Here is a 25163-nt window from a genome sequence, read left to right as displayed (position 1 = left end):
ATCCAGCCATAAACACACGTGAGGATGCATGCATCGCCTTGTGTAAATATTTGTTTAGTCCAACACTCGTTCCCCAAAGCTGTTTTTACTTCATCCATGTCACCAAGTCTCTTCTTTTTATCCTCGCTTGCCCTTCTGGGTCTGAGCGGCTTTGCTTTAAAAACCTTATGACTCTGCTTTATGATTTCATCAGTGAAAAATATAAAGCATTTGTGTTTTTTTGCACGAGTCTGCACTCGTTTATGTTGTCAAACATGTCATTTTCATTCCTTTTCCGTGTTCTGCTCACACTGTATGCTCTGTCCAACATAACAGCAAAAACATTTCACAGTATTTAAACTCGTCCCTTCCTGATTCCTATGTCATTATTACACTCGGGTTGTGATTTTACCGCCCTGCAGACTGTCTCCTCCCCCGGGATTGGTTGCGAGTATTAAAGGTCAGAAGTGTTGGACCAATTGGATTAAACTCTGTCTCAAACCTTGTCCTCTGATTGGCCTGTGGAGAATAACTTGCTTCCTGGGGGAATAAACCACTTCTGGGTCTGTAGGACACACATTTATGTGCGCACGCACATGTCTTCTCTCCCACAGGCCATGGTTTCATTCTGCCTTTGCCATGGTGACTCCTTGGAGACCACAGAAATGAGTCTACAAGTTGGTCTGCGGACTGTGTGTGCGCTCGTGTCCTTAACAGTTAACATTTTTGCACTCTAACACACACACACACACACACACACACACACACACACTCAACACCAGTGATAATGCACGCAGACATATCCTTGATGTGCAGGTCGCAACTTGTGAAACATCCTGACCTGTTGAGCAAGACGGGGTGTGTATGTGTGAGTGTGCAAGCGCATGTGTGTCTGTGTGTGGAAGAGCCTTGCAAGTCAGTGCACATTGGATACACAGAACGCGAGAAAACCTTCACGCAGGATGAGTACGAATGTGTCAGCATGTGATCGGCAGAATGTGCCAAATGAAATCTGTGTTTTGCCACTAGGTCGTGTTTCCAAGTGCATGACGTGGTGTGTGAGTCTGTGTGAAGGTCGATCTTCTCTGAAAGCACATTCCTGACATATTCCATCCTTCTGCCCATTTGGCGCGTGTGTGCATCCGTGTGTAATATTTAAGCTAGTAACGGCAGCTGTAGCGCTCCATTCATCTTTTCTGTGCAAAGACCAAACACAGCCACTCTATTTATCACTTCAGACTCAGCTGCGGGCTCATTACTGCTCTGAATGACTCGGGTTATGAGTTTTCCAGGAGCCATGTTGTGATAAAGTGCTATAAATTACTTTAATTTACTGTTTTTGCTGGACCCAAGAAATTTTCCTCAGCCTGCCGTGTGCACTTCTGCTTCAGTTAGCGATTTCCTACATTTCCCAGAATGCACACCCGCTCCTTTTACAGCGATTACTGTGAACTTGTTGCACTCTGCTGTGGATTACACAGGCAGGTGGCTGACAGAGCGTTCCCACCAAAGAAAAGCCGAGGCGCACCCTTCAGAACAATTCATGTTTTATGTATGTTTCCGCGCTGACGCCAAGGAAGTGATACTAAACTGTCTCTTTCGATAAGTGAATTATTTTAATAAACCACAAAAGCACTAATGTAACATACTGCTGCGTAATAGTGGGCTAATATCCGCATTTGTTGCGAGCCATTATGTAAACTAGTGTAAAGACTGCACTAAACATGCAGTACCTTAATGTGACACCGCTTCCTCCGCTGTGTGGGTTTGTTTTTGTTTTGTTTTTACAAGCTCAACAATGAACTGTGAAGTTCAAATTTCAGGCCAACATCAACAACACATCATAAACTTAAAGAAATGACAGCTTAGAAATCTACAGGCACCTGCAAATAAGAATCAAGCGATATGATCCAGATCTCAATGTTAAATATTAAACGGACCATTATTACGCCAGTTGTTGTTTAAATAATAAACTTTTAGATAATGTTCAGTGCGCCAGGGAAGCAAGAAGAAGGCTTACCCGGCATCTTAAATCTCACACTCCAGCCTAGGGCTGGCTAGAGTCCCGCTCACAGCCACACAACTGATGTTTGAAATGATTCATTACATCACAGGAATACAGTCTGATTTTCGCATCTGGGCCCTCCAGAGCTGCGGAGCTGACATGCCAGAGGGTGAGATGGGAAGCTCTGCAGCTTAAATAGATCAACAAAACTGGGAGGCTGTGTTTGGTGTATGACATGATGACAGCGAGGCATGTTAAAAGTGTATAAAGTAGCGTCGCCGAAAGGATTAAATACAAAACTGTGCAAAGCGACCACCCTCCTGATGCAACGCTCCCCATTTATCCGGACAGTTGGAGTACACCGACTTGTGACAGCTTCCCCCCTCTCCCCAGCACATTTCTTTCCCCTCATAATCCAAACCATAGTGCCACTCCAGTTCAACAATAAAAGACTTATTATATGGCAACAAGAACAACAATATACTACAAACAAAAAGTGGGCAAGAAAGAAGAATCACACAAGCTGAACTCAGTCCATCCAGTGTCTGGGATCTTGCAGGTAGAGTCAGGCCTGTTTTTGGAAGAACAGCTCTTCCCATTCTTACCTACAGTAAGAGGATATGAGTAGTTGTCTGTTTTGTCCACGCAATACAATACAAGCAACGCCCAGGAGCCAATCTGACTGGCACAAACACGGGGAGCAACATAACCTGTCTCGTTTAATCAACAGAAAACATGTAAATCTAAAAGCTGATGTTTCTTTCTTTACTAAAAATTAACCAAAAACTCTTAGGCTTCTCACTTTTTTATGTGGATATCGGTATGCGAAATATAACTTTAAAAGGTGGACGTCGGTTGACTTTCCACACAGAGCTGGGTTAATCATCATTCATAGCTATGGGGGGTGGGGGTTGTAGCTCAGGCTATGTCTTAATGTTTTATTGTTTGCGTGCAGAGGTGAGTTTGATCCAGCAATAACTAGTAGGTCAGTTTATATTTAGTCACTGAAGTGAGTACAGTAAAACGCTGCCACGTTGCGATTAGGGCCTTGTTCACTTTCACTCCTTTCCTTCATTTCTTTGATTGACTTCCCGCTTCCCCTCGTCTCTCCTGCCTCGCCGCCGTCCCCCATTCATTTTCTCAAGATTAGAATAATATGAAAGGGCAACTAAACAATCAGGGGAGCGCCACTCCTTTCCTGTGACGCGCCCAAGTGTGTTTTTGAAAGATCACCGCTGCTAAATACGTCTCAAATGACCAATCACAGCTCCTATCAAATGGCACACAATGACGGCATAAAAGGAAACTGATATCTCCTGAGCGCTCATACATGCACACTAGCAGGGACAGTTAGGCCAGGACGGCGTGCGTATCCACCCTAGACTTTTCTGGCTGGGACCCAACGGGCCAATCAGTGCACAGCAGTGGAGAGGTAACGGACAGAAGAGGACTTTAAAGGACACAGAAACAGCAGAGACGTAAAACAAAGAGAGCTTTAAACTATTTTATGGCTCTGATGGGAGACTTGGCAAGGTGTTTATAGAAGGAGGAGGGGGGAACACTTAATACCCCTGTGAAGCATGGGACAGCTCTATAACTCTGTCATTTTGTTATATTTTTTCTGTCTATACCAGTTTGATCCCACTCTTCCACTCTGCCCGTAATCCTCTATTAACTTGCTTTCTTCCTCACTCAGCTGTTTCATATTTCTGTCGTCTTCAGAGTGAAAATGAAAAGCCGGCAAACATTAGAGCGAGAACGCGAACGTTCACATTTCAGCCACTTAGCAGGAGATCTGATCCAGAGTGATTTATAATGCGTGTTACTGTAAAATCACCAGAGACGGAGAAAAGATGCTGAATAAATGGAAAAATTAAGACTGAGACAAACAATAAAACATGAAAGAGAGCCGAGGTCCGTCCAAATGGAAAACATCATCGTTTATGGAGACGAAAAACAAGACTGAGAGGGGACTTGAACAAAATGAGCACCGCACAGTGTCTCAAAGTGCAAATAAAAACAGGGTGAACTGGGCTGAACACGCACACGAAAACTCGTAAAACACAAGAACAGTTGGACTAATCATGATTGGTCATGAAACACAAACACGCATGGATCAGTGCCGGGTTGAACAAGGCCCTCGTGTGCAGCCACCCGCAGCCCACGACACACACAAACACACACAAACTTAAAACTGAGTTTGATACTGAAACTGACATTACAGTCACACTCGTATCCTCAGCTAAACCTGAAACTGTAATCAGCATAAATCATTTTCCTGGGTTTGTCTACTTCACAAAATTTATTGTTTGCGTTGTTTCACAATGAAACCAGAACATCAGTGACATAGAAGTGCGTGCAGTTCACGACCCATCACACTTCACAGGCCTGTAAAACAAGAAATTTGAACTGGACGTTTAGCTCAGTTTGGGTGAAGTGACCATCGTGTGCAACTTTGCAACTAAATTCTCAATGCTGTAAAATCTCAAATAAAAATCTCAAGTAGCCTATAAGCGAGACGGCCGGGTTTAACACTGTTAAGCATTGTTCAGGTGTGTGCTGTGACCAATGTCTGAGATATTTTATATTGCAATTTGAAAGTTCTGTATATTAGCTGCCAGGCATGACTACTGAACAAGAAATTGAGGAAGAGGAACTGCTTTCACTTTGGTCCCTTTCATCATTATAATCCTAGCCAAACCGGTTGTTGGCATGCCATCACATTCAGGCAGATACCTTGGTTTCTAAGTAACTGGTTGGGGAGAAATAGGTCTGAGTAGGGGCAATGACAGACTACGATAGAAACGAAGTCAGGCAAGAACTTTGTCGGGCTAAAGTAGCTTAGCTTAGCCTAACTTAAAGCAGCAACTGTTGAATATATATTTAATGTGTTGATTAATAACCTTGCAGGTATATTCAGACAACAAGATTAAGTATAAACATGCAGGCAAGTAGACACAAACACCTGTATGTCTTCTACCAACTTCGAGCCGGTGGTCTGTATGTCGACAAAAGAAGCAAGTCTTTACAGATACTATGCTAATCAAAATGCATATTTGAGTGGTGTCTCTAAAGAAAAAGAAAATTAAGTACATCTTACAGGCTGTAAATGAGCCAGCAGTTTAACCACATTACCAAATCTGTACCTGCAAGTAAAACAGTGACAGATATACCCTGAGTACCCACAACTACAATTAACAAAGAATTGTTTGGGTTGTGAGTCGTGTTTCTATTTGCATGTGTTTAATGTGACATAAATGATTTTTTTGTGCCATTTTGGCACATATTTTTCCTCAAAATTGACATTTTCTTAGTTTTTATTGTTATTAGAACAGTTTTAATAAAAGTTTGAGCTTGTTTTAAAAAAAAAAAAAAGAAATTGTACTTGGACAGAGTTAAAGGGTAGGTAGTGGTAGGCTGCTGGGGAAAAAAATAGCAGACGTATATATAGAAGACGGGTTGTTTCAGCTTTCATGAAGCAATGGGTGTTAATTTGGCCTTGAAGGTTTATGCAATAAAATTCTGCAGGTGTGCAAACATTTGATTACTTACAAATCCCATTTCTGTACAAAGGCTGTGTTGAAGCAATCTGGGTTACTATACCCTCTAAATCTTTACTGGGAAAATGCTGTAGTGCAGAAAAAAAGTGCTGTGTTTCACTATCAAATGGTGAGAAAGGAGGAGAGATTGGTCGGTTGGCGGTTCATTTTACAGCAAGATAATGATCCAAAACTTCAGAATAAAAGAACCCGACAGTCGGCATCAAATGACCTCGAAACCCCACTAAAGAGTTTTAGGAGGAACTGGACAGAAGAGTGAAAGCTAAGTACAAGTGAAACACATTTATACAAATGTGTTTGCTCAGCTGTTGAGCGACTCAAAAGTTTATTTTCTATTTAATATTCAGAGATCTATTTTTTTAAAAGGGCCTTTTCATTTTCACTTCAGAGTCTGAAACATTACGCTGCACAATTCAGGAAACTGCAAAAGACTTGAGCAGTAAAGCCACACATACTGATAGACGCAAACACACAGAGACAGGGTGGCAGTCTCATTAGCTACGCCGAGAGAACGACACGTCTGTCAAACAGAAACGCACACATGCACAAGCATCTGCTCACACAATGGATTCGATACCGTGCAGCGTCTCAGTTCTTCTCGCAGAGAAGAACTGAATTTTGACACTGTGCGTGATTTTTGTTTGTGCGTGCGTGTCTGTGTGTGTGCGTTAGTGTCACTATGTTTCCGTCTATACAGGAGTTAATGGGAAGACTCGGTCTGCCATGTGCTCGAGCAGATAATGTCAACAGAAAATAAAACATGGGGAGGAAGCTGTCAAAGTATCGGCCGACACGCTCAACTTCCCCTGTGAACCACTGTGTGTGCACATATGTGTGTGTAAAGATGATCAAGAGTGTGTTATGCAAGCCCCCCGCTCCAAGTTAATTCCTCTGGGGATGTCCGACTTGAGCAAGGGAGATAATCTCTATTAGATCTCTACTTATACCTGCCAACAGTCATTTTACTGACAATTCAGTTGGTTCATTTACAGACACACACAGAGCTGTGTAGCTGCAAGAGGCTGTTACTATACTTCCTAGCCTGGCATATCCACACGCATGCATGCACTCACTATTACCCGTTCAGTATACGGTTCTGGTTCATTAACGGCAACGTTATTACCAAATGACCTCTTTAAAGAGATACGCACTTATTTAAAATCCCATCTCAGCCTCATCCACTGCCTAATGCCTTTTGTCATGTTGGATTTGCATGGTTCGTATCACTTTCACGCCTCCTGGGTGTTTTTTAAAAGTCACACCACACACACACACACACACACACAATACCTGACATGTCGGTGCAGGTTTTTGTTTGTGGTTTGTGTCCTACACGTCAGTCTGGTGAAGGTGTGCAAAATCACCGACCAAACCGGAAGTCTGAGACACAGGTTACATCCCTCAGGGGGCAAATGTTTATAAGCCCAGGTGGTATCGATATGACACCTTAAAGGAAAGAAGGAAGAAATGACAAGTGGAAGGAGGAAGGACAGAACAAGGGGAATTCAAGAAGTGTAGAAGAAGGGAGGAGGGATGAGGGAAGAGGGGGCAAAAAAAATTCCCCAGAACCCCCATGCCGCGTCTGAGCTACTTCCTGCCCACTTTCCCACGCCAAGAGAGAGAGAGAGTGAGAGATTAGAAGTGCTGTTCCCCCCAAAAAACAAAACAAAAGACCAAAAACTGGTGAGAAAATGTATTCATTGATTAAAATCTAGAGGAAGAACAAGGACAGAAAACCTAGACAGCGAGGTGGAATGCTAAAAGAAATGGAGATCAGAGAGGGAGGAAATGTCATCCTTCAGTTTATATTAGAGGAACATCTTTTGCCTTATCCCTCTGATAGCTACCAGCTGCCCCAAGAGGGAGAGCAACATGGGGAAGGGAAACGGCAGGGAGAGAAGGACAAATTGAAGAAGGATTAGAAGTGTAGACAGAGCTGAAGCCAAACGTGTGAAAGAAAGGACAGGCAGTGTAAAACCGAGCAAACGGGAAGATTAGTCATTGGGCGAGGTGCATTTCACCTCAAGCCAGGTGACAGCTGAGGCTGCTCTCCACCAGGATCGAAAGTACAGAACTGAATTGAGGTCAGTTTTATTCATTGGAAATGATCATCCGTGCTAGCACTGTCAGGACTGTTACCAAACGAAAAACACTAAAGATGTGCGTTGCTGGCGTTGGTCTTTAAAACCATATGACTCATCACATCCCGCCACATTCGTTTCCCGTTTCTATTCTGTTTAACCCAGACATTTACTCTGCAGTGAAACAAATGGTAGATGGAAGTTGGATTGACAAGAAGAAATGGGAAAAATCTCAGCCACGCTCAGTGAAAATATCACAGCTAGCCAAGTTCAAACAACTGGAAGGTAAACCAAAGACTGGAAGTGAAATATCTCAAATTGGGTGAACTTTATTTGCTTTGGAGTACTGAAGGGCTTCAAAACAAGTGCTGATTTATTAGCAGGCTAATCCATCACAGCATTTAAATAACCACTGGACATGCAAGGTGCACAGGGTCACAAGCAACATATCAGCGGTATCGGTACATCAGCGCTGGCATCTATAGCAGCCTTTATCAGCTGGGCGCTCGTCCCGAGTTAAACTTTTCTCAGCTTTGCAGAAAGAGATGAATGCAAATACCAGCCAAGGACACCGCTGATAGAATATGGAAGGATGGTAAATACATTACAGTGACTGGAACCTTGAATGTCCACTAGTGACTAGCCAGTGGTCACAAAGCGATGTGCAGTGGTTGAATATACTGGCAGATTTACACAGATTTTGGCTGTCAGTTTAGTATAAAAATAGCAATAGAGGGTGACTATAAGAAAAAGGCGAAAACAGGAGTTTAAGAGGAAACTGGCACCCAGCTTCAATAGGCCTCAGTAGGACTGCAATATAAGATCGCAGGTTCAATGTTTTTTTGTCAGCCGTGTGAGTCGGGCTATAAATGTCCCTTGCTCCCTCTCATAGGATGGTTTCTTACAGCAAAAAATAAAAAATGCATAGAAACTAAAATGGCAAACAAACTTTTGACATTTTTATGTACTTATGGCTGTAGTTTAACATCCATCCAAATATGCTCCATTCGCCTCAACCTTACTGTTCTTTTAACCCCAGTAGCATCTGCATGATACCTAATTTAACCTCCTAAGACCCGAACTCTTTCATGGCATGCATTTTCAATTTCTCTTTGCTATTTGGGCTGATTGGGACCTGATGAATGTAAAAACAAAGAATTACCCGATTTTCTTTTCTTTTTTTTTACTGATTTTTGCTTCTGAGAAAAATGAGATCCACATATGAGGACATTCGTTTTAAATTTCGATAGAACAGCGGCAGCATAATGTCCTCGTAAGTGGATATCAGGCCCTTTTAGAGCAAAATTTTGTATTTTGGTCTTGACACCTCAAAATGTGATGTCCGCACATGTGGACGACAGGTCCTAGGAGGTTAAGACACAAATATAAAGAGGAGGAAAGTTTGGCCAGAGGACAGCAGAAGGACACGCTGCAGAATTAGCAGGAAGTTGCAAGCATATGTTGTAACAGATGTGTGGGTATGGGATGTGCATGTGGATCTTGTGTAACCCGCGACCACTGGCATGCACTCTGCGTTCAGCATTTAGCCACAGCTATTTACTCAAGTGGGGTCTTTGGGAGTTAAGAATTATGGCAAGTCACAAGCCTTTACTGTTACAGATCTGAAGACGAAACGATGACCGAAAGGGTTTTTTTTTTTTTTTTTCCTCGACAGTGCCAAAGTGCTAAGTTTTTGCTTAAGGGTTGGAGGGCTGCAATTCCTCCTAGAAAGCGCCTCCATACTGGGTTCCTATTGGACCATAGCGGTCTGCTACAACATGCCTTAGGTTAGTTAAGTAAGGTCAAAGAAAACTTGTATTTAGGACAGTTACATTTGCAGTGTGTGCTGAGGCATCTCATCCAACAACATGTTACTCATCATAATGTCATGGGAAAACATTTAATGCCTCCATAAATCCCCAGAAATGACAGGCTGATTACCAAAAAAAAAAGAGCTTATTTGAACCCAAGCCAGGTTTTTTTTAAATAACCATAAAAAAATAAACAAATTTAAAGTTTAAATTAGAAACTTTGCTGAGCTGTTATTTGCTCAAAGCAAATCAAGTAATTTGTTTTGAGGCCAAAATAACAAATGAACATGCAAATGATGTATAAATGCAATACCAAAAGAGTGTAAATAGCGGTTGAAGTGAAGTTGTTCTTTGACTAGACAGAGAAAACTCTTGTTACTGGTCATGTTCCTTTATCTCAGAGGCAAAGAAAGGAGCACAGTGAAGTGAAAGACAGGGGGAAAAACAGTGCAGACCAGTGCACGGTGGGGTGTGTCTGCCCACAACCACTGTGTACAGCGCGTGTGTGTTTGTGTTTCTGTCAGTAACAGTTGGTCGTTATCGGCACTAGCAGAGTTGAGAATGGATAAACCCGCACACCAAACACCTCTCGCAGAAGGATTTATTTAATGTGTGACGTTTCCCAGGACAAAGCTCTTCCACAGAACAACGGAAGACTTATGGGACGTTCTGGGCTCTGAGTATACACTCATACGTCAGAGGTCTCATAAGCCGAACCTCTGGACGTTACACAAAGATGGAGAGAGGGCGATAACAAAGAGAAGGAAGGGGGAGGTGCAGAGGAAGAGATGTGAAAGATTGCTGTAGAAGGATGGAGAAAGAAATTATCAGCAGGAAGAAAATCGCCGTGAAGAAAAAGTGTCAGCAAAGAGATGGAGATAAATGAGACCCTGGAAAAAAAGAAGAGAAAAGTAGAGATATATTTAAAGGGAAATGTTAAACAAAGCGAAGATTGAGACAAAGGTGACACAACGCAGATGGAGATAAGACAGGATGAGGAGAGAATTACCTGGGGAAAAAGGTGAAAAGGCTCAAAGCGACTGAGATAAACCAGATTTCATGAGGAAAAGTTATGTGAAAAGGTGAGAAAAAGGAGGCAGGTAATCCAAATAAAGTCAGCGCGGAATAAAAGGAGGGTAATAGAAGGGTGATGGATGAAGGAAGAGGAAAAGGGATGGAAACATGCTTCCCCTGGGCTGCACGTAGGCCAATATTTAAGTGGTTTGTCAGGGATGCTCTTCTCAACACAAGTTTACTTCTTTTTTTTTCTCTCTTTTTTCAAATCAATGGCCCCACTGCATCCTGGGTGGTCAGCTCCTCTTCGAGTTATTCACAACAACATCTTTTCATCCACAGAGTAAATTTATTTCATGTTATGACATTACTGTTGAGCTGCAGCGATTAGAAGAACTATATGCTGGGCGGGAAACGGAAGAGAAACTCCGCTCAAAATGAAATCCACAGGAGGGGTCGAGCTTTCATGCTTGCGTGCCTGTCCTAAATAAAATGCAATGTCACCTTTGTGGTACAACACATCCTCTTAAGTTGTTAGAAAAGTGCTTTTGACATTTTTGGGTTGCGGACTTTTTCGATGTCCTTCCAGGCCTTTGCTGAGATTCTAAAAATGACTCTAGTGAGTGATCCAGTTCCACTCAGTGACCACGGGCACCCTGAATTAAATGAATCAGGTTGATGCAATAGATCTTGATCAAGTCAACTGGGAAGAATCCTCAAATTAAATCCTCATAGATGACTTTGGTGTAAATCTCTGCTCTTTATCATTTAAATGTCAGAGTGGCAAAAATATAAAATGCACTGGAGAGCCAATATTTTGGGTGGCTCTATTCAGAGAAATGGGTTTCTTCCAGAATACCCTTGTCATCTGTGTAAAAGCGTATTAACTGTTCTCATTAATGATCGCTGGATATCTGTGTTGCAGTGTCCTCTTTCTTTTCAGCTCTGCTTGGAAATCTCCTGGGGAGTCGCAACGCTGAATTGAAGCTTCACTCTGGTATCGTTGAAATGACTACAGCCACTTTAAATTAGGACTTCTGTAAAGCCCGAGTGCATTTTTATACATTCAGGTGCGCCTATTTTCAACAACACGAGCAACAGGACGTTTGCAAGGAAGATTTCCCCGAGCCCGATTCTCATTTGCTGTTCATTCTGAGAAAAGCTGAAGAAACAAATATAACAGCACTGGCCAGTCATTTTCAACATAACATCCAACATAATGAGCAAACACTATTAGTCACTGCCAGTCTGACCCTATCCATGTCAAGGACACCAGCGTTTCCCTGTAATTAGCCTTGGTGGCCTGAAGGTTTTTAAGGATTTTTCGTGGCCATGGTCATCAGAGAGCTGGATTCCCGCTACTGAAGTAAGAATGGGGACCACAATCGGCCTTAGTCATGCCAACACTAACAAAGACGAAAGGCAGCAATGAAAGAAAAGTCAAACACTGTGGCACACGAGGCAAATGAGGCGGCACTACCAGCGCTTGCTGCTTGCATTTCCAGTAAGGCAGAGGGGAATCTTCCTCGACTTAGGCATTGGTGTAGTGGAAAGATAAAATCTGATATTATGAAAATCCATCGTTTGCATAACTGGGTTCACGCAAGCAAATGGACTGGAGTCGGCTTGACAGACAGTCCACCTAGATTTCTTTCATCACACTCACAGGGATTAAATCTAATCTGGCATTTAGTGCAACTTTATTTCAAAGGAGGCATTAAACTAATGTTCTTCTTATTTCAAAAAATAAATAAATAAAGAAACACCACAACGCAAATGATGTAACAACTAATCAGCCTTTTTCCACACATGGCTGGAGTTTCTCTGCTGTAGATCCTCACGATTAGAAACACCCTGTTGGGTTTGGGTGAGGGCGCTGCCTTGATAGAGCAAGCAGGAGGGAGGGCACATCTACCCAATTACTGCCCGCTCTATTCTTAAATGGGTATAAAACAAGCACAACACCAGCTTGGCACTAGAGAATTGGCCAGTAAAAGACTGGAACTGTCCCACCCACTAAACAATCTCACGTGCAGCTGCATGGTGGTGAAGTCTAGAAAAGTTTCAGGACTACGGAGCATGTGTAGAAGTGTTTAGAGTCAAGCAAATAAGGAATCAGCATGTGTGTAACAGACGGCTGTTTATCATGGAAATGTTGTTTAACTCTGTAAAGCCTGGACCACAAAATAACTGCTGGAAAATCTAATTTTCCAGCAGTTTTTTCAGTTTTTTGTTTAAAAAAACAAAACAAAAAACTGAAGTGTTTTTATTGAACCTTTTGGCAACTTAGGAAGAACAAAAAGAAATGAAATATAAATTAGCCTATATGAGTTTTTATTTGTACATTTCTGGTACTTCTGGCATTTTTATGCAACTTAATGTTTAAAAATTTACTCAACTTATTCAGGTTTTAAATCACACTGATGATGTAAAGGTCTCAAAAACTCTTCTAAATGAAGCTCAAGCTCGCATTAATTCAATTGATTAGTAATGTGAAACCGGTCTATTTCACTTTGTGACAGAACAACATGGACTCAATACAATCCGGTCTTCAAGCGATGACGTATGAACCTTGCTTCCAGGTCCAAACTACTCTGCAATTATTAAGGCTGTTTTTTTAATGGTTTTAATGCTTTGTATCTTGTTATTTAATCTAAACAAACCCCTAAAAAAGTCAGTGGATGGATTATATCAGTGGTTCTGACTGAAGTTTGGTCCGTTTACAGGATCCTGCCATACAATTGCATTTCTCCAAAACCATCGGGGAACCCTCACGTTAACTTTTATTGAGTGTAAAAAGGTTAACGTTCATCCTCCAGCGTCACTGTGCTAATGTGTTTATGTCATGCTAACCATAGCTGTGTAGCTAGCCACCACGTTGCATCATATGCCAGCTAGCCAAACGTCAGTAACCCTACAAACGTGACTGCTGTTTAGTTTTCTGTCTGTCAGTTATATATTAAGTTATAGCAGAGCTGTGCATTTTATTTTTTTCAGAAATCTCTCATCAGAACATGGTATATTATGTTTAGGTTGAAACTAGCGAGCTAACTTCCTGCTAACTTCTAACTCCGTTAAATTTCATAAATCCTGTTTTCACAGACGCCTGTATTTTAAACTTAATTGTTACACCTGGCAGAGCAGCCAAACTGATCATTTTATTAAAGATCGAACAATTTAGACAGTTTAACTCTCAGTGATGCCGCAGTGTTCGTTTGACTTTGGGACCTGAAGCGGAGTTTGGACCCAGAAACGGCCAATGGCGTCAGACTTAAAGACTGGATGACGTTCTTTCAAAGCGCAACATGTGATAAATCTGTGGGTAGGGAAAGAGTGTCCGGTCCACCTCTCACCTCTGCTTCAGTCTACACGGATCTCTGTCCAAACTACTGGTACAATTGTGTTGTGGGTAATTTAGGCATCAAGCTTGCAAAAAGAAAGTGCATAGAGTGTATCTATTTTGATTTTTTTTCTCTAATGACTCCGAGAAAACTAAAGATGTACACTGTTTAATCAGTGACATTGGAAACAATGTGTTGTCCCTTTTCTCTCTTTCCTCAAATGCTGTCTCAAGTCATCTTTTTGTGAAACTATCTTCAGTCACAGTGAGCAGCTTTACCACCTTGTTGAAAACATTCAATGACTGACAATCTGACTCTTTGCTAAACAGTGTCACAGTTGCACCTCAGGCGACAAATGGCCTATTATCCTAATACCACACACACACACACACATATATATATAAGTAAGACGTCAGGATAGAATGAGTATTTAAAGCTTGTGTCTGTTATGTGAATGCACAAACACATGCTGACACATGTGCAGGCCGACAGCGTGACGTGTGCTCTGGCCCAGTTATGCGCACACATGCAGTGCGTACACATACTGCAAAACACGCAGACAGAACCCAGTGATAATATTGCCTATCAACAGGTCATTCCTTACATGCCTTTTGGATAAACAGACAGCCAGAAATAAAGAGGGAGAAGGTTTGTGCATGCAGAAGAAAGGGAAGGAGAAAAACAAAGTCACTGGGAAAGACTTTTGTTTGTGTGTAAGCGCGTGTGGGAGGGAGTTAATTGAGCTGCCCCTGTAATGTCATTTGATCCAGAAAGCCTTATAAAATGGACAGACCAGACCACCATAACCGAGATATACCGGTTATGTGAAGAGATGAGTAAAAGGATAACAGTGAGATATTGCCTATATCTCACTATATAACAGAAGGGCAGCTTTGTTCACAGGATTTGTTTATGGAAATGTTTATCCATGACAGCAGATTACCATATCCATACTCCAATATCAAAGGAATAACTCATTATGATCCCATACATCTACATACATAACCACAGTCAGAATCACCATCATGCTGCCAATTCCCAGTTTATTGCTGAATGCCTAAAATGCAAAATCCAATATTACTAAACTAATGGCTTAAACGTAACCTCTTAAGTCAAGGAGAGGAAGGACGGATGTTGGAAAGCAATAACACATGAATGGGGGGGGAAAGAGATGGAGGATTGCTGATAACCACAAAGACTACAGGGATCAGAGTGAACAGGAGAAAACAGGAGACAAACAAGGCCAGGACAAATTGATGAAACCCATTTTGGTTGAACTAATGGGCCGGTAAAACCACAATAAGTGACACAAAGAGCTGAGGAAGAAACAGCAATTTAGAAAGACAGATGAAATATGTAGGAGAAGTGGGACCGTAGCTATGTAGTGGTGTTAAAGTAGACAAATAACAAGTGTAATATCCATATTAGCACTCATGATGGTACATTAAAAACCCATTATGGTTAGAGTGGCTCATTTGTATTTGATCGTGTCCGAGTACTTCGGAGATGTGCGACAGTCTATTTGGCCGACTTTGAAGGTAATCAGTTTGTATGTGTGTAACTCTGTGTGTGTAAGACATCGAGTACGTCTCACCTGGCCAGCACCTATGGTCCAGTAGAGGAAGAATCCTTCCGGATCAACTTTCAGGTTTATCAGTATCGGCTGTGTACTGTTAGGCTCCTAGACGACAACAGAAATGCAGATGTTAAAAAATTGCAAACACAAAATAAAGGTCCAAGAAGAGAAAAAACACAATGTGCAACTCAAAACAGGAGCCAGTGTTTATTACAATGTGGGTCTTACTTTTTATAGATTTGGCCTTGAATTTGATGGGGTATTATGTTGGAACATTATCACAACACACAGTGAATTAAGGTCTCAAACACTCGCTCTCCGTCATTGTTTGCTAGTAAAAAAGTTTAAATCCTTCAAAAAGCTGAACTATCCACAGGGTAAAGACCTCTAAAGTACATTTCTGAAATGAAAAAGTGAGCCACGCCAGCGATGAAAGAGGATACTGGTATTACATCATGAGGCGTCAGCAGGAAGACTGGGAAACAACTATATTCTGTAATCTAAGATAAGCATGTAGCTTGTACTATAGCAGAATATAGATAATTTCAAAAGCTATGATTAATATTAATACGCTTGCAAGTACCTTGCTAACTAACTAGACATAAGCTGATAAAATAAATAACTCAACAGCATTGTGAAATTTGGTATTTTTGGCCAACTACAGCCAGTTTGTTGGAGTTTCAGCCAGCTGTTCCATAACATAAGGCAATCAGGCCCCACCGATATAGGATTTTAATATTGATACCAATACTGATATTTGGCGATTTCTTAATCTGATACATAAGCTGAATTATTTTTGTCTATGATAGAAAAAAAAAAAAAACTGATTTGACTAACATTTGTTAAGTCTAGTTATTTATGTTAAACCTTAAACCATCGCAGCCAAATGACTATTTTTAAATGACTTTACTTAAAAATATAAATGTAAGTGAGTGTAAAATCTGTACTTGCATAGCAGAGTGTAGTATTTAGGTCAGTCTCAAATTGCTCTGTAGTATTTTTCATTAGTTTGTTTTTGAATTTTAATTTTACTTTAGCTTTTATTAGCCTCCGTGCTATTTATAGTTGTTGTTTTTGTCATAATATGGGTGCCGTTTGTCAGTGGCACATTAAAGACGTTCTAAACGGGGATTGGAATGCGAACGCTTGAGTCAAACAGAGTCCCAGTATCAAACATGTCCACTGATGCATCCTCAGATTGACTAATCAGACTATATTGAAAAGACTGTAGTCTAAACTTAAAGGCATGTTATATATATTTAATTTTAGTTTGTTTTTTTTGTTTAACAGTTTTAATATAGTTGTAGTTAATTATAAAAAAAAAAAACAAAAAAAAAAACACGTAATGTGTGAAAATAGTGAGAGGTATTTATCATTGATAATTTAAAAAAAAAAAAAAAAAAAAAAACAGTGATTAGGTAAAACACCTGAACTTGGGACTGCTTTCACACTTTAATCATTTACATATTTATTTACGAGGAAAATGCTGTAGAAAAGAAAGTCATCGCACATTTCATGGACTACATAACTCATTTGCTTATTGTTGAACCGGGACAGATACACTTTGCTAACACTTTTCAAGGAAAATCACGACCCATCTGTATAGTAGCAGAAGAAGCACGGACTCAACAGATGGGAAAATCCTAAATGCTCGCTACTGACTGAAAGTTTGTTGTTACCATCAAAATTATGGCCAACCTACAAAAATAATAAGACCCAGTTAGTATAAAACTCTACTTTGTTTAACTTTATGACATTGTAGATGGACAGAAAGACAAAGGAAAGGACACCGTGTGTTTATGTCACATGTTGCTCAACAGCTGTTTTCAAGCTGGAAACCACAAGCTTTAACCAGCATGAAGATCTCATTCATGTGCAGCATAATGATGGCACAGAAGCCTGAATCAACATATCATTTGCATCATCATTATTGAGTCGTACGCAAGATACGATGACCACATGCACAAACACAGGCACACAAATACACACACAGAGCTTCTGGCTGCGTAATTACAGTCACACTCTGGTCCAACAGACAAACACATTGCCAAGACCGCCCGGGAAACAGGGATGTTGATTCAAATTGCTATTAAAGTGACAGACTCACAACACCAAAGCATCAACTTAACAATATACTTCTCATAATTGGATTATAAAGAGAGAGAAGGACCTCCTGGTAACCACATAAAACTTTCTCACTATCAACTTAACAAAGGAAAGAAGCTTTATAATTTCATTAATGTGTGGTGAAAAACATATGCAGCTATCATGTGAGTTCAACAAAGCTGAAATATTAATGACTGCAATTTTAACTCAAACACAAAAATGAAGCGAACAGGAAAAAAGCACTAGAAGGCTTCCACACAAAAACAGAGTGGGTTGATAAAATAAGTGATGGAGGCAACTGGCAAAGACAGGAAAACTTTATGGGACTCCATAAAGGACTGTAGTCCTTAAGTATACTCTTGTATACTTAAAGTACACAATTTTTCTTTACATCTATAAAACAGCTATAAAACGGCTAACAATGCTAACAGTTTTCATTTATACTTTATATCCAAAAAAGGGAATAAATATGCACCATATTAGTTTAGTGTTTTCATTTAAACCCATGAGCTATCCAAACAACACATATCTTGTGATATATTGTTATCTTTCACCATCTGTTACCTTTGGACAGAGCCTGGCTAGTCGTATTTCCTGTTTTAGCTTTTATGCTAAGCAACAAATTTAGCGTCTAATGCTGGGCTTCTTGTGTTACCAACCCTAAGCAAAAATATTCCCAGTGTTTCCCAAACTCTTAAAATGTTCCCTTACAGACTCCTTGCAAAACATACATTACATTTTAAGCTGAACCTACCTTCATTTTAGGCTCCAAGGTTGGCTAACAGAGAGCGCAGGTTAGCAAGAGAGGTAAATAAAGGAGAAAGACAAAGGTTTAAGAACAGGATAGAAGTAGGTGGATGGGAGCAAGAAAAAAATGTTATAATAGAAAATAAAACAAAATGTCAGGAGAGGTAGCTGAAGTTAAATCTAATGCTGTATCTTAAATCAGCCTCATTTTTCTAACTTGACCATGCATAATGTCAGCCATTTTATTGTTGCTATAGTGACTAGCAATGACTGAGTAGACAAGGGGGCGATTTTAGACCCATCATCAGGCCTTAATAAGCAGCAATATGTTCTTTTAAAAGTGAGCTGCGTTAGCTTAGTTAGCAAGAAGCAGCTATAACACAAAAACACAGTCTGAAGCTCCAGCCAGCTCTAGAGATACCAGGAGTTACTGCTTTGCTCTGAACAGAAACTCACTGACAGAATAATTTGAATGCAACTTCAATCGTGAAGTCAAACGTGCGCTTAATCACTGAACTCGTGACCTCTGCTTACTCACTGGTGCAAATGGAATGCTATACATCCCCAATTTCACGCTGTGATTACCATCTTAAGGCTGTGACCTGATGTCATGGCCTCTTATCAGCCGGTGATTGGTCAGAGCAAATGTCTTGCAGTGAAGCTTGCAAATCTCCAGCCTAGCTTTTGTTTGTGTATCTTATGTCTGCAAGACAACAGAACTGAAAACACAAACTAAAACTTCCATTTGGAAAGTCAGATGTTCCTAGTGCTAAATGACAAACAAATATAACAAAAACCCAAAAACATTCAAACAAAAAAGCCAGTTTTAAAAGATTATACCAATTGTTGCCTTTAAATTAAAGATTTTGCTAAACTAAGGATCTATTCAACCTCACCAGCTAAAAATGATGACGGCAATAAGTGGAACAATATGACAGACCTGACAATGTTACCTCAGCTTCATGCTCTACTGTCCCTGCAAAGCAAGACTGGATATACAGCTAATCATTGCTAGCCTATGTTGTAATAAAACTGCACACATATTGTTAGTTGAAGACAATCCGGTCGTTAAGTCTGACGTCACTAGCCGTGTCTGGGCCTAAACTCCGCTGCAGGTCCATGTATCAAACGATCACTATGGCATTACTGAGAGTTGAAAAACTGTCTAAAGTCTTTTATCTTTAATAAAATGATCAGCGGTCTGCTCTACCAGGTGTAACAATTGAGTTTAACATCCAGGCATCCATGAAAACGGAATTTATGTAATTTAACGGAGTTAGAAGTTAACAGGAAGTTAGCTCGCTAGCTTCTATCTAAATACAATATAGCATGTCCTGACTGCGGGGTTTTGGAAACAAATTAAAACGTACAGCTCTGTTATCACTTCCAACATAAATGAAGACAGAAAACTAAACAGCAGTGACGTTTGTAGGGTTACTGAAGTTTGGCTAGCTGCTATATAATGATGTGCTACGTGACCGCTAGCGACACAGCTATGTTAGCATAATATAAACAAGCTAACTTTTTTTCCACTCGATAAAAGTTAACGTGAGTGTTCTCGGTGGTCAGGAACAAATGTAATCGCATGGCAGGATGCTGTAAAAGGACCAAACTTCAGCCAGGAGAACAACGGAGATAATCCATCCACAATACGAGGTTAGTCATTCATATACTGCTGCATGGGCTGGGCTGTAGTTACATCCTAAGGTTTTAAAAACTGAGCTTAAATAAATGATTAGCGGTAATAAAAGCCGAGGGAGGTCAACAGTGATCACTGACTGTTTTAGGAGCTTTGAGATTAAATAGAAGAAAATACAAAACATTAAACATGTTAACAACACAAAAGCCATATTAAACGCAGACTACTTTAGGCCCGGAAGTAGGATTCGTCACATCATCACTTAACGACCGGATAGAAAGGTTACTACTTAGTACACTGAAGTGACCCTGTTCTCAATGTATACAACTTAGTATTAACAAACTCTATAGCATGACTACTGTGCACCATGAATATAATGAGCTGAGAAAACACATAACCAATATTAAATAACAGGCAATAATCCATGAATATGGTCAGGTCAGGTCATGTTTAGCAGAGACAAACAGAGACAGAATAATCAGGTTCACACATACACTGCATCTCAACTGCAAGCACACATTTTGTCATTGTGACTACAGTCATTATCAAGTCCGTATGTTTGAGATTGATGAGTCATCTTCGAAGTCAGCAAAAGCTGCAATGTTATTATTCCTCTAATTGTTAAAAACAGTAATAAAGTAGTAATATAATAGTAGTAAAGTAGCAGTAATAAAGATATTTTTAAGCCATGTAGGGGCTTATGTGGTTTAGTTCACTGCCTGCTATCTGCAAACTATTCTATGCATTATATTATAAATGTCATATGTTAGTACCTTCTGTGCAACATTCAGGAACAACTTGAGAATTTTTTCTGGAATTGAATGAAAGACCTGCAGCTGAAAAATAAGCAGCAGCCTGAAAATTAATGCACAATCGTTTCTAGGAAAACTTGATGCTGTATGCAATTCTGACAGGATTTTCTGATTAGGCAGACCCACCCCTTTTGCACCGAGATCCAGAGAGGGTGGGGAATATTTTAAACCATGCTGGAGACACCAGTACAACAGGATGATGGAAAGCGGATTTCTTTGTTCACACAAAGAAAAGTACAGGTGCTGCTAATTTACATGCATAAGTGAGAGATGTATAAAGAGACCATCTTTGGTTTAAGCTTGGTTCAGACTGTACTGAAATGGGACTAAATATGAGATTAACTCTAAATCTTACTCGGGTTTTCTTGTTGACACTTGCCTATCTACTGACTAATATATGCGCGGTATCTGTGTAATCTAGTGGGGGCAGACACGCAAGCACATACACATGATCTTTAGATTCAGATGACCAGAATTATAACAACATCACTATCAAGCCTACATGCAATACTACAAGTACTGGCTGGAGGATGAACCCAAACACACCCACACACACACACACACCAGTATTGGTCAAATATATTTGCATTTTAACGCCTGCTGGATTTTACATACCTGTTAGTTGCCTTTACAACTTGAAATACACACAGTTTCTTGTTTCTTTCACGGTTCATCCACTCTGACTCCACGTGAAGTCTGAAATACTTTCACTTAATTCTTTTGTTTAGTTGTTTTTTTCCTCCCTATCACTTAAATCAAGCCTGCGTGCCAAACATTCTTTGGCCATAGCTTCAAAAATGTTCGGATTTGACGCTTGGCTTGATATTTTTTAATCAGCGTACACTGAACGTCTTTGCTTTTGGGATTGTTGGATAGATAAAGTCAGTTATTTGCAGGCTGCAGTTAGGAATTTGTAGACCAAAAGATTAATGGTAGTGACAACAATTTGTCATTTATGCCTTTATTCTTTATCTGAAGGTGTTTTTTTATTTTTACAACACAAAGGCAAAGGTATTTTCCACCTGACATTAAGTGTAAAGGTTACAAAACTAACCAGGAAATCATTAGCCGGACACACGGGCGTGAATACACAGACACCATGTTTACTGTAAACACCCTATGATGTGTTGGTGTAAGAGGGGGATGGTGGGTCTATAATTGGACCTCACCCACTCCCTAATTAACCGCCATATGTAGGATCCCTCTGAAGTCTTATTTCCCTCTTTGCATTTTCATCGTCTCCGTGTCAATCGCTGCCTCGCTTTACTCGCTAAGCAACGTTTAAAAACATCTCTTCCTCCTTAATTGATTAAAGACCGTGTCTCCTTCTCCAGACTGCCTCCATATGCCCTGACCCAGTGACAAACACAGTCATTACCTGACCATATAATGTCAAACACACACAGAGTGGAGGGACCACCCCTGGAGCCGATGTCTTACACGGACAAACTAATGAACACCTCTTGAAAAATCACAATGTGTAACAGCTCAGATGTAGAAAGCCAAACACACGTTATACTGCCTTCACCACAAATTATTGTGTGTGTGTGTAATGCCAGTCAGGAGAAAGCCATTAGTTGGAAACTGATAAAAGTGGCTTCTCCGGCTGCACCTTTGGTCACTGCAACTCTGTGTGTGTGTGTGTGTGTGTGTGTGTGTGTGTGTGTGTGTGTGTGTGTGTGTGTGTGTGTGTGTGTGTGTGTGTGTGTGTGTGTGTGTGTGTGTGTTTTGTAATAGCTTACGGGAGTGGTGTGTGAAAGAGGGCCAGCGTGCACTTAGTGCGAGTGTGTTTCAGCAGCTGCTTTGGCAACATGGTAGAAGTTGATGACAGTAGGTAACCTTTGGACTCAAGACATAGGAGAGCGAGGAGGGAGAAGTGAAGCCAGAGATGTGAAAGTATGCCATAGGATTAAATATGGAAGGAATGAAATAAGCGGGTCTGTGAAGATTTATTTAGTGTAGGTGTAGATGGCATCTGATGGGCATACACACATACTAGATCTAAACACTAGATCTTCTCTTGAAGTCTTTTTAATATTTTGGTTAGTGCTACCTTCTTGCACATGCTCAGTACTTTTACGAGCACCGTTTTTCCTGTTTGCAGGTGCTGCACCATTTCATTTCCACGGGGTTCATTTAACTCATCTGATTGGGCTGTATAGGCAGCAAATGAACCACTAACCCTTCCGACGACAGAGGCACATTCTGCATACTGAACAATACCCAAGTGTGCACAGGTTTCACTCAGCTAAATAAAGTGCCAAGATCCATTTTTGTGATTTCCCCCCTTACTGGCACACACACACAGGACTGGCACTCTGTAGCAGATTAATGTTCACTAAAAGAGAAAATTGTTGTTTGAAAGGCACTTGTCTGATCAAAGTGCCCTTTGAGAGTAAAGACAAAAGTGTTTGTCGTCGTCAGGAACGACTACAGTCCAGTCTGTGGCACAAAAAAAATTCTTGTTTCTCCTGCAAATGCTCTCCGCTCGACTCGACGGACCTACCGAGCTGAACTGTTTCTCTGCAGAGAACTTGCTTTTAACGCAAGCGCAAAGAATTAAGAGCAACACAAGAAAGCCAACTCCTGCGCTGAACAGATGACAGGCGTCTACATTCAGGGAGCTGATCGGACATGTGCCACAAATACAAAAGCGGCTGAATAATCTGAATGTGGAACAATCACCAGATTTGCACGTCACACTATTCAGATTAATGTGCATCAGAGCATAAACAGTTACACCCTCGGCAGTCTTCAATCAGCCAATGTCCATCTCTTTGAATCATCCCTATAACCTGATCCAATTTCAACAGTCTGCTTGTCACAGTGATTTCTAACAGCGCTACGCGGGCCAAGTGTATTTCTATTCCTCGATGAAAACAGCCAAGAAACCTTGCTGCGCAGTAAAACGGTATCACATAGTGATGCTCAACTTTCCTGAAGACTAACATTGATTGGTCAGTTCATCTACAGGAAAGATCCATAGTGGTGATACAAAGTTTTCACATTACAGTGGTTCTAGTACTTTATGTGCTTTATGAGATAAAGGCCATCTAGGACCAAAAACGAATGGTGGACGATTGGATACGGCATGACATCTGACCAGACTCAAAACTCACAAGACACAAGACAGAAAGAGGGAAATACAAGAGGAGGGCAAAGGGGAGACTCGTCTGAAAATTAAGGAAGAGCTTAAGCAAAAGACAGGAAGGAGATAGATGAATAGGAGGAGGAAGAAAGATGGCAATGACAAATGGCCAAGAGATTACATACAAGATAAGAGACGGCAGAAAATGAAGGTAAAATTCGTAACAGAGTCAAAGAGGAGAAGGAGACAAGATGCAGAGTTCAGATGGCGGTCCCAACACTTCACATGTGGCTGTGGTTGACCTTCCACCTTTCTCTCTCCCTCTCCATCCGGCCCTTGTTTCTCACCACTCTGTCAGGATGTCAGCAGCGTTTGTCGACACGGTGTCGGGCCCTTCCCGCGATTCTGCGCATCCGTTCCTCCACTTCTACTCCTTCGCTCCTGCCTTCACTCTAATCTCCCAAACATCTGTCTCATAACGGCAATTTGTGGCGCGCCGCTTCCGCGCATCAATCGAGAGCCAAACCAAGATATCCACTTTGTGAAAATACTGGCACACAGGAGCAATTGGCACAATAGTGAAGCTCATTGTGCTCTCCTATAAAAGGACAGGACGACTCTGCTCGTGAGAGAGATCGGTTTCTCTGGTCTGAAATGTGTTCATTTTAAACACGGCCTTTCACAAACATGCCATTGTGAAACCCTGGTTTGCATCTCCAGCATCGTTAGAATTCAGCGTTGAGACATGAACAGCAAAGGGTCTATTTGAAAACGGAAAGGAAGCGTGGCTCGACAATATCTGATCTTGTTTTCAGAAAGCAAAGATCACCCTAGAATGCTGTGGCTATATTTCCTATCAGAGCTGCAGCGTGCGACTGGATACGGTCAGGCTGAAAAGCAAACCTTTACAAGAAGGTTCAGCTGATAACAGTTTTACTTTCATTTAACATGCTAATAGATTTCTTGCTTAATAGATTATGAGTAATGAGCAATTCGGGATACATTAAAAACTAAACTATAAAAACTTCTCTTATCCAATGCAATGGATGCACACTGATTGGGACATTGCACAAGTACAATTATTTAGGAAAATGATGGTTGTGTGTTGAAAAAGGTTGACTTTCATTGGCTATAAGGTGAAATTCAAATAAGCCAAAGTGCAGACTATGTGCATTTCTCTTCATTTTTTAAGCTGAAAATACAACTCAGTACTACAAATAGACATCCCATCCCCCCAGTAAGCAACTGAATATCGTCTTGGAGGCAATACCCCCCCCTCAGTCACTTCCAATATTGTCTCCATTTGGCACGATCAGCCGTACTGGCATTAGCATATAAGAACTTCGCAAAAAAACTCAAACTGTTAGAGCAATTTTTCAGACATTTTTGAAAACGCTTTCATTC

General features: G+C 40.8%; 1 protein-coding gene across 3 annotated transcripts in view; it reads right to left on the bottom strand.

Moving 5' to 3' along the window:
- plcb3 (phospholipase C, beta 3 (phosphatidylinositol-specific)) overlaps positions 1-25163 on the bottom strand; it is a 57048-nt gene that overhangs the window by 23885 nt on the left and 8000 nt on the right. For 2 of the 3 annotated variants that reach the window (XM_040012217.1, XM_040012216.1), the window contains exon 2: positions 15386-15472. In XM_040012217.1, coding sequence (XP_039868151.1) covers positions 15386-15472 — 87 coding nt within the window. Of the gene's footprint in view, positions 1-15385; positions 15473-18227; positions 18541-25163 lie in introns of those variants that run through there. The other variant, XM_040012218.1, reaches the window with a different exon arrangement.

Source organism: Simochromis diagramma, unplaced genomic scaffold, assembly GCF_900408965.1.
Source record: "Simochromis diagramma unplaced genomic scaffold, fSimDia1.1 OVJJ01000604.1, whole genome shotgun sequence".
Taxonomy (NCBI): Eukaryota; Metazoa; Chordata; class Actinopteri; order Cichliformes; family Cichlidae; genus Simochromis; species Simochromis diagramma.
The sequence above is the reverse complement of the archived record's forward strand: the minus strand, read 5'-3'. Positions and strand labels throughout refer to the sequence as shown.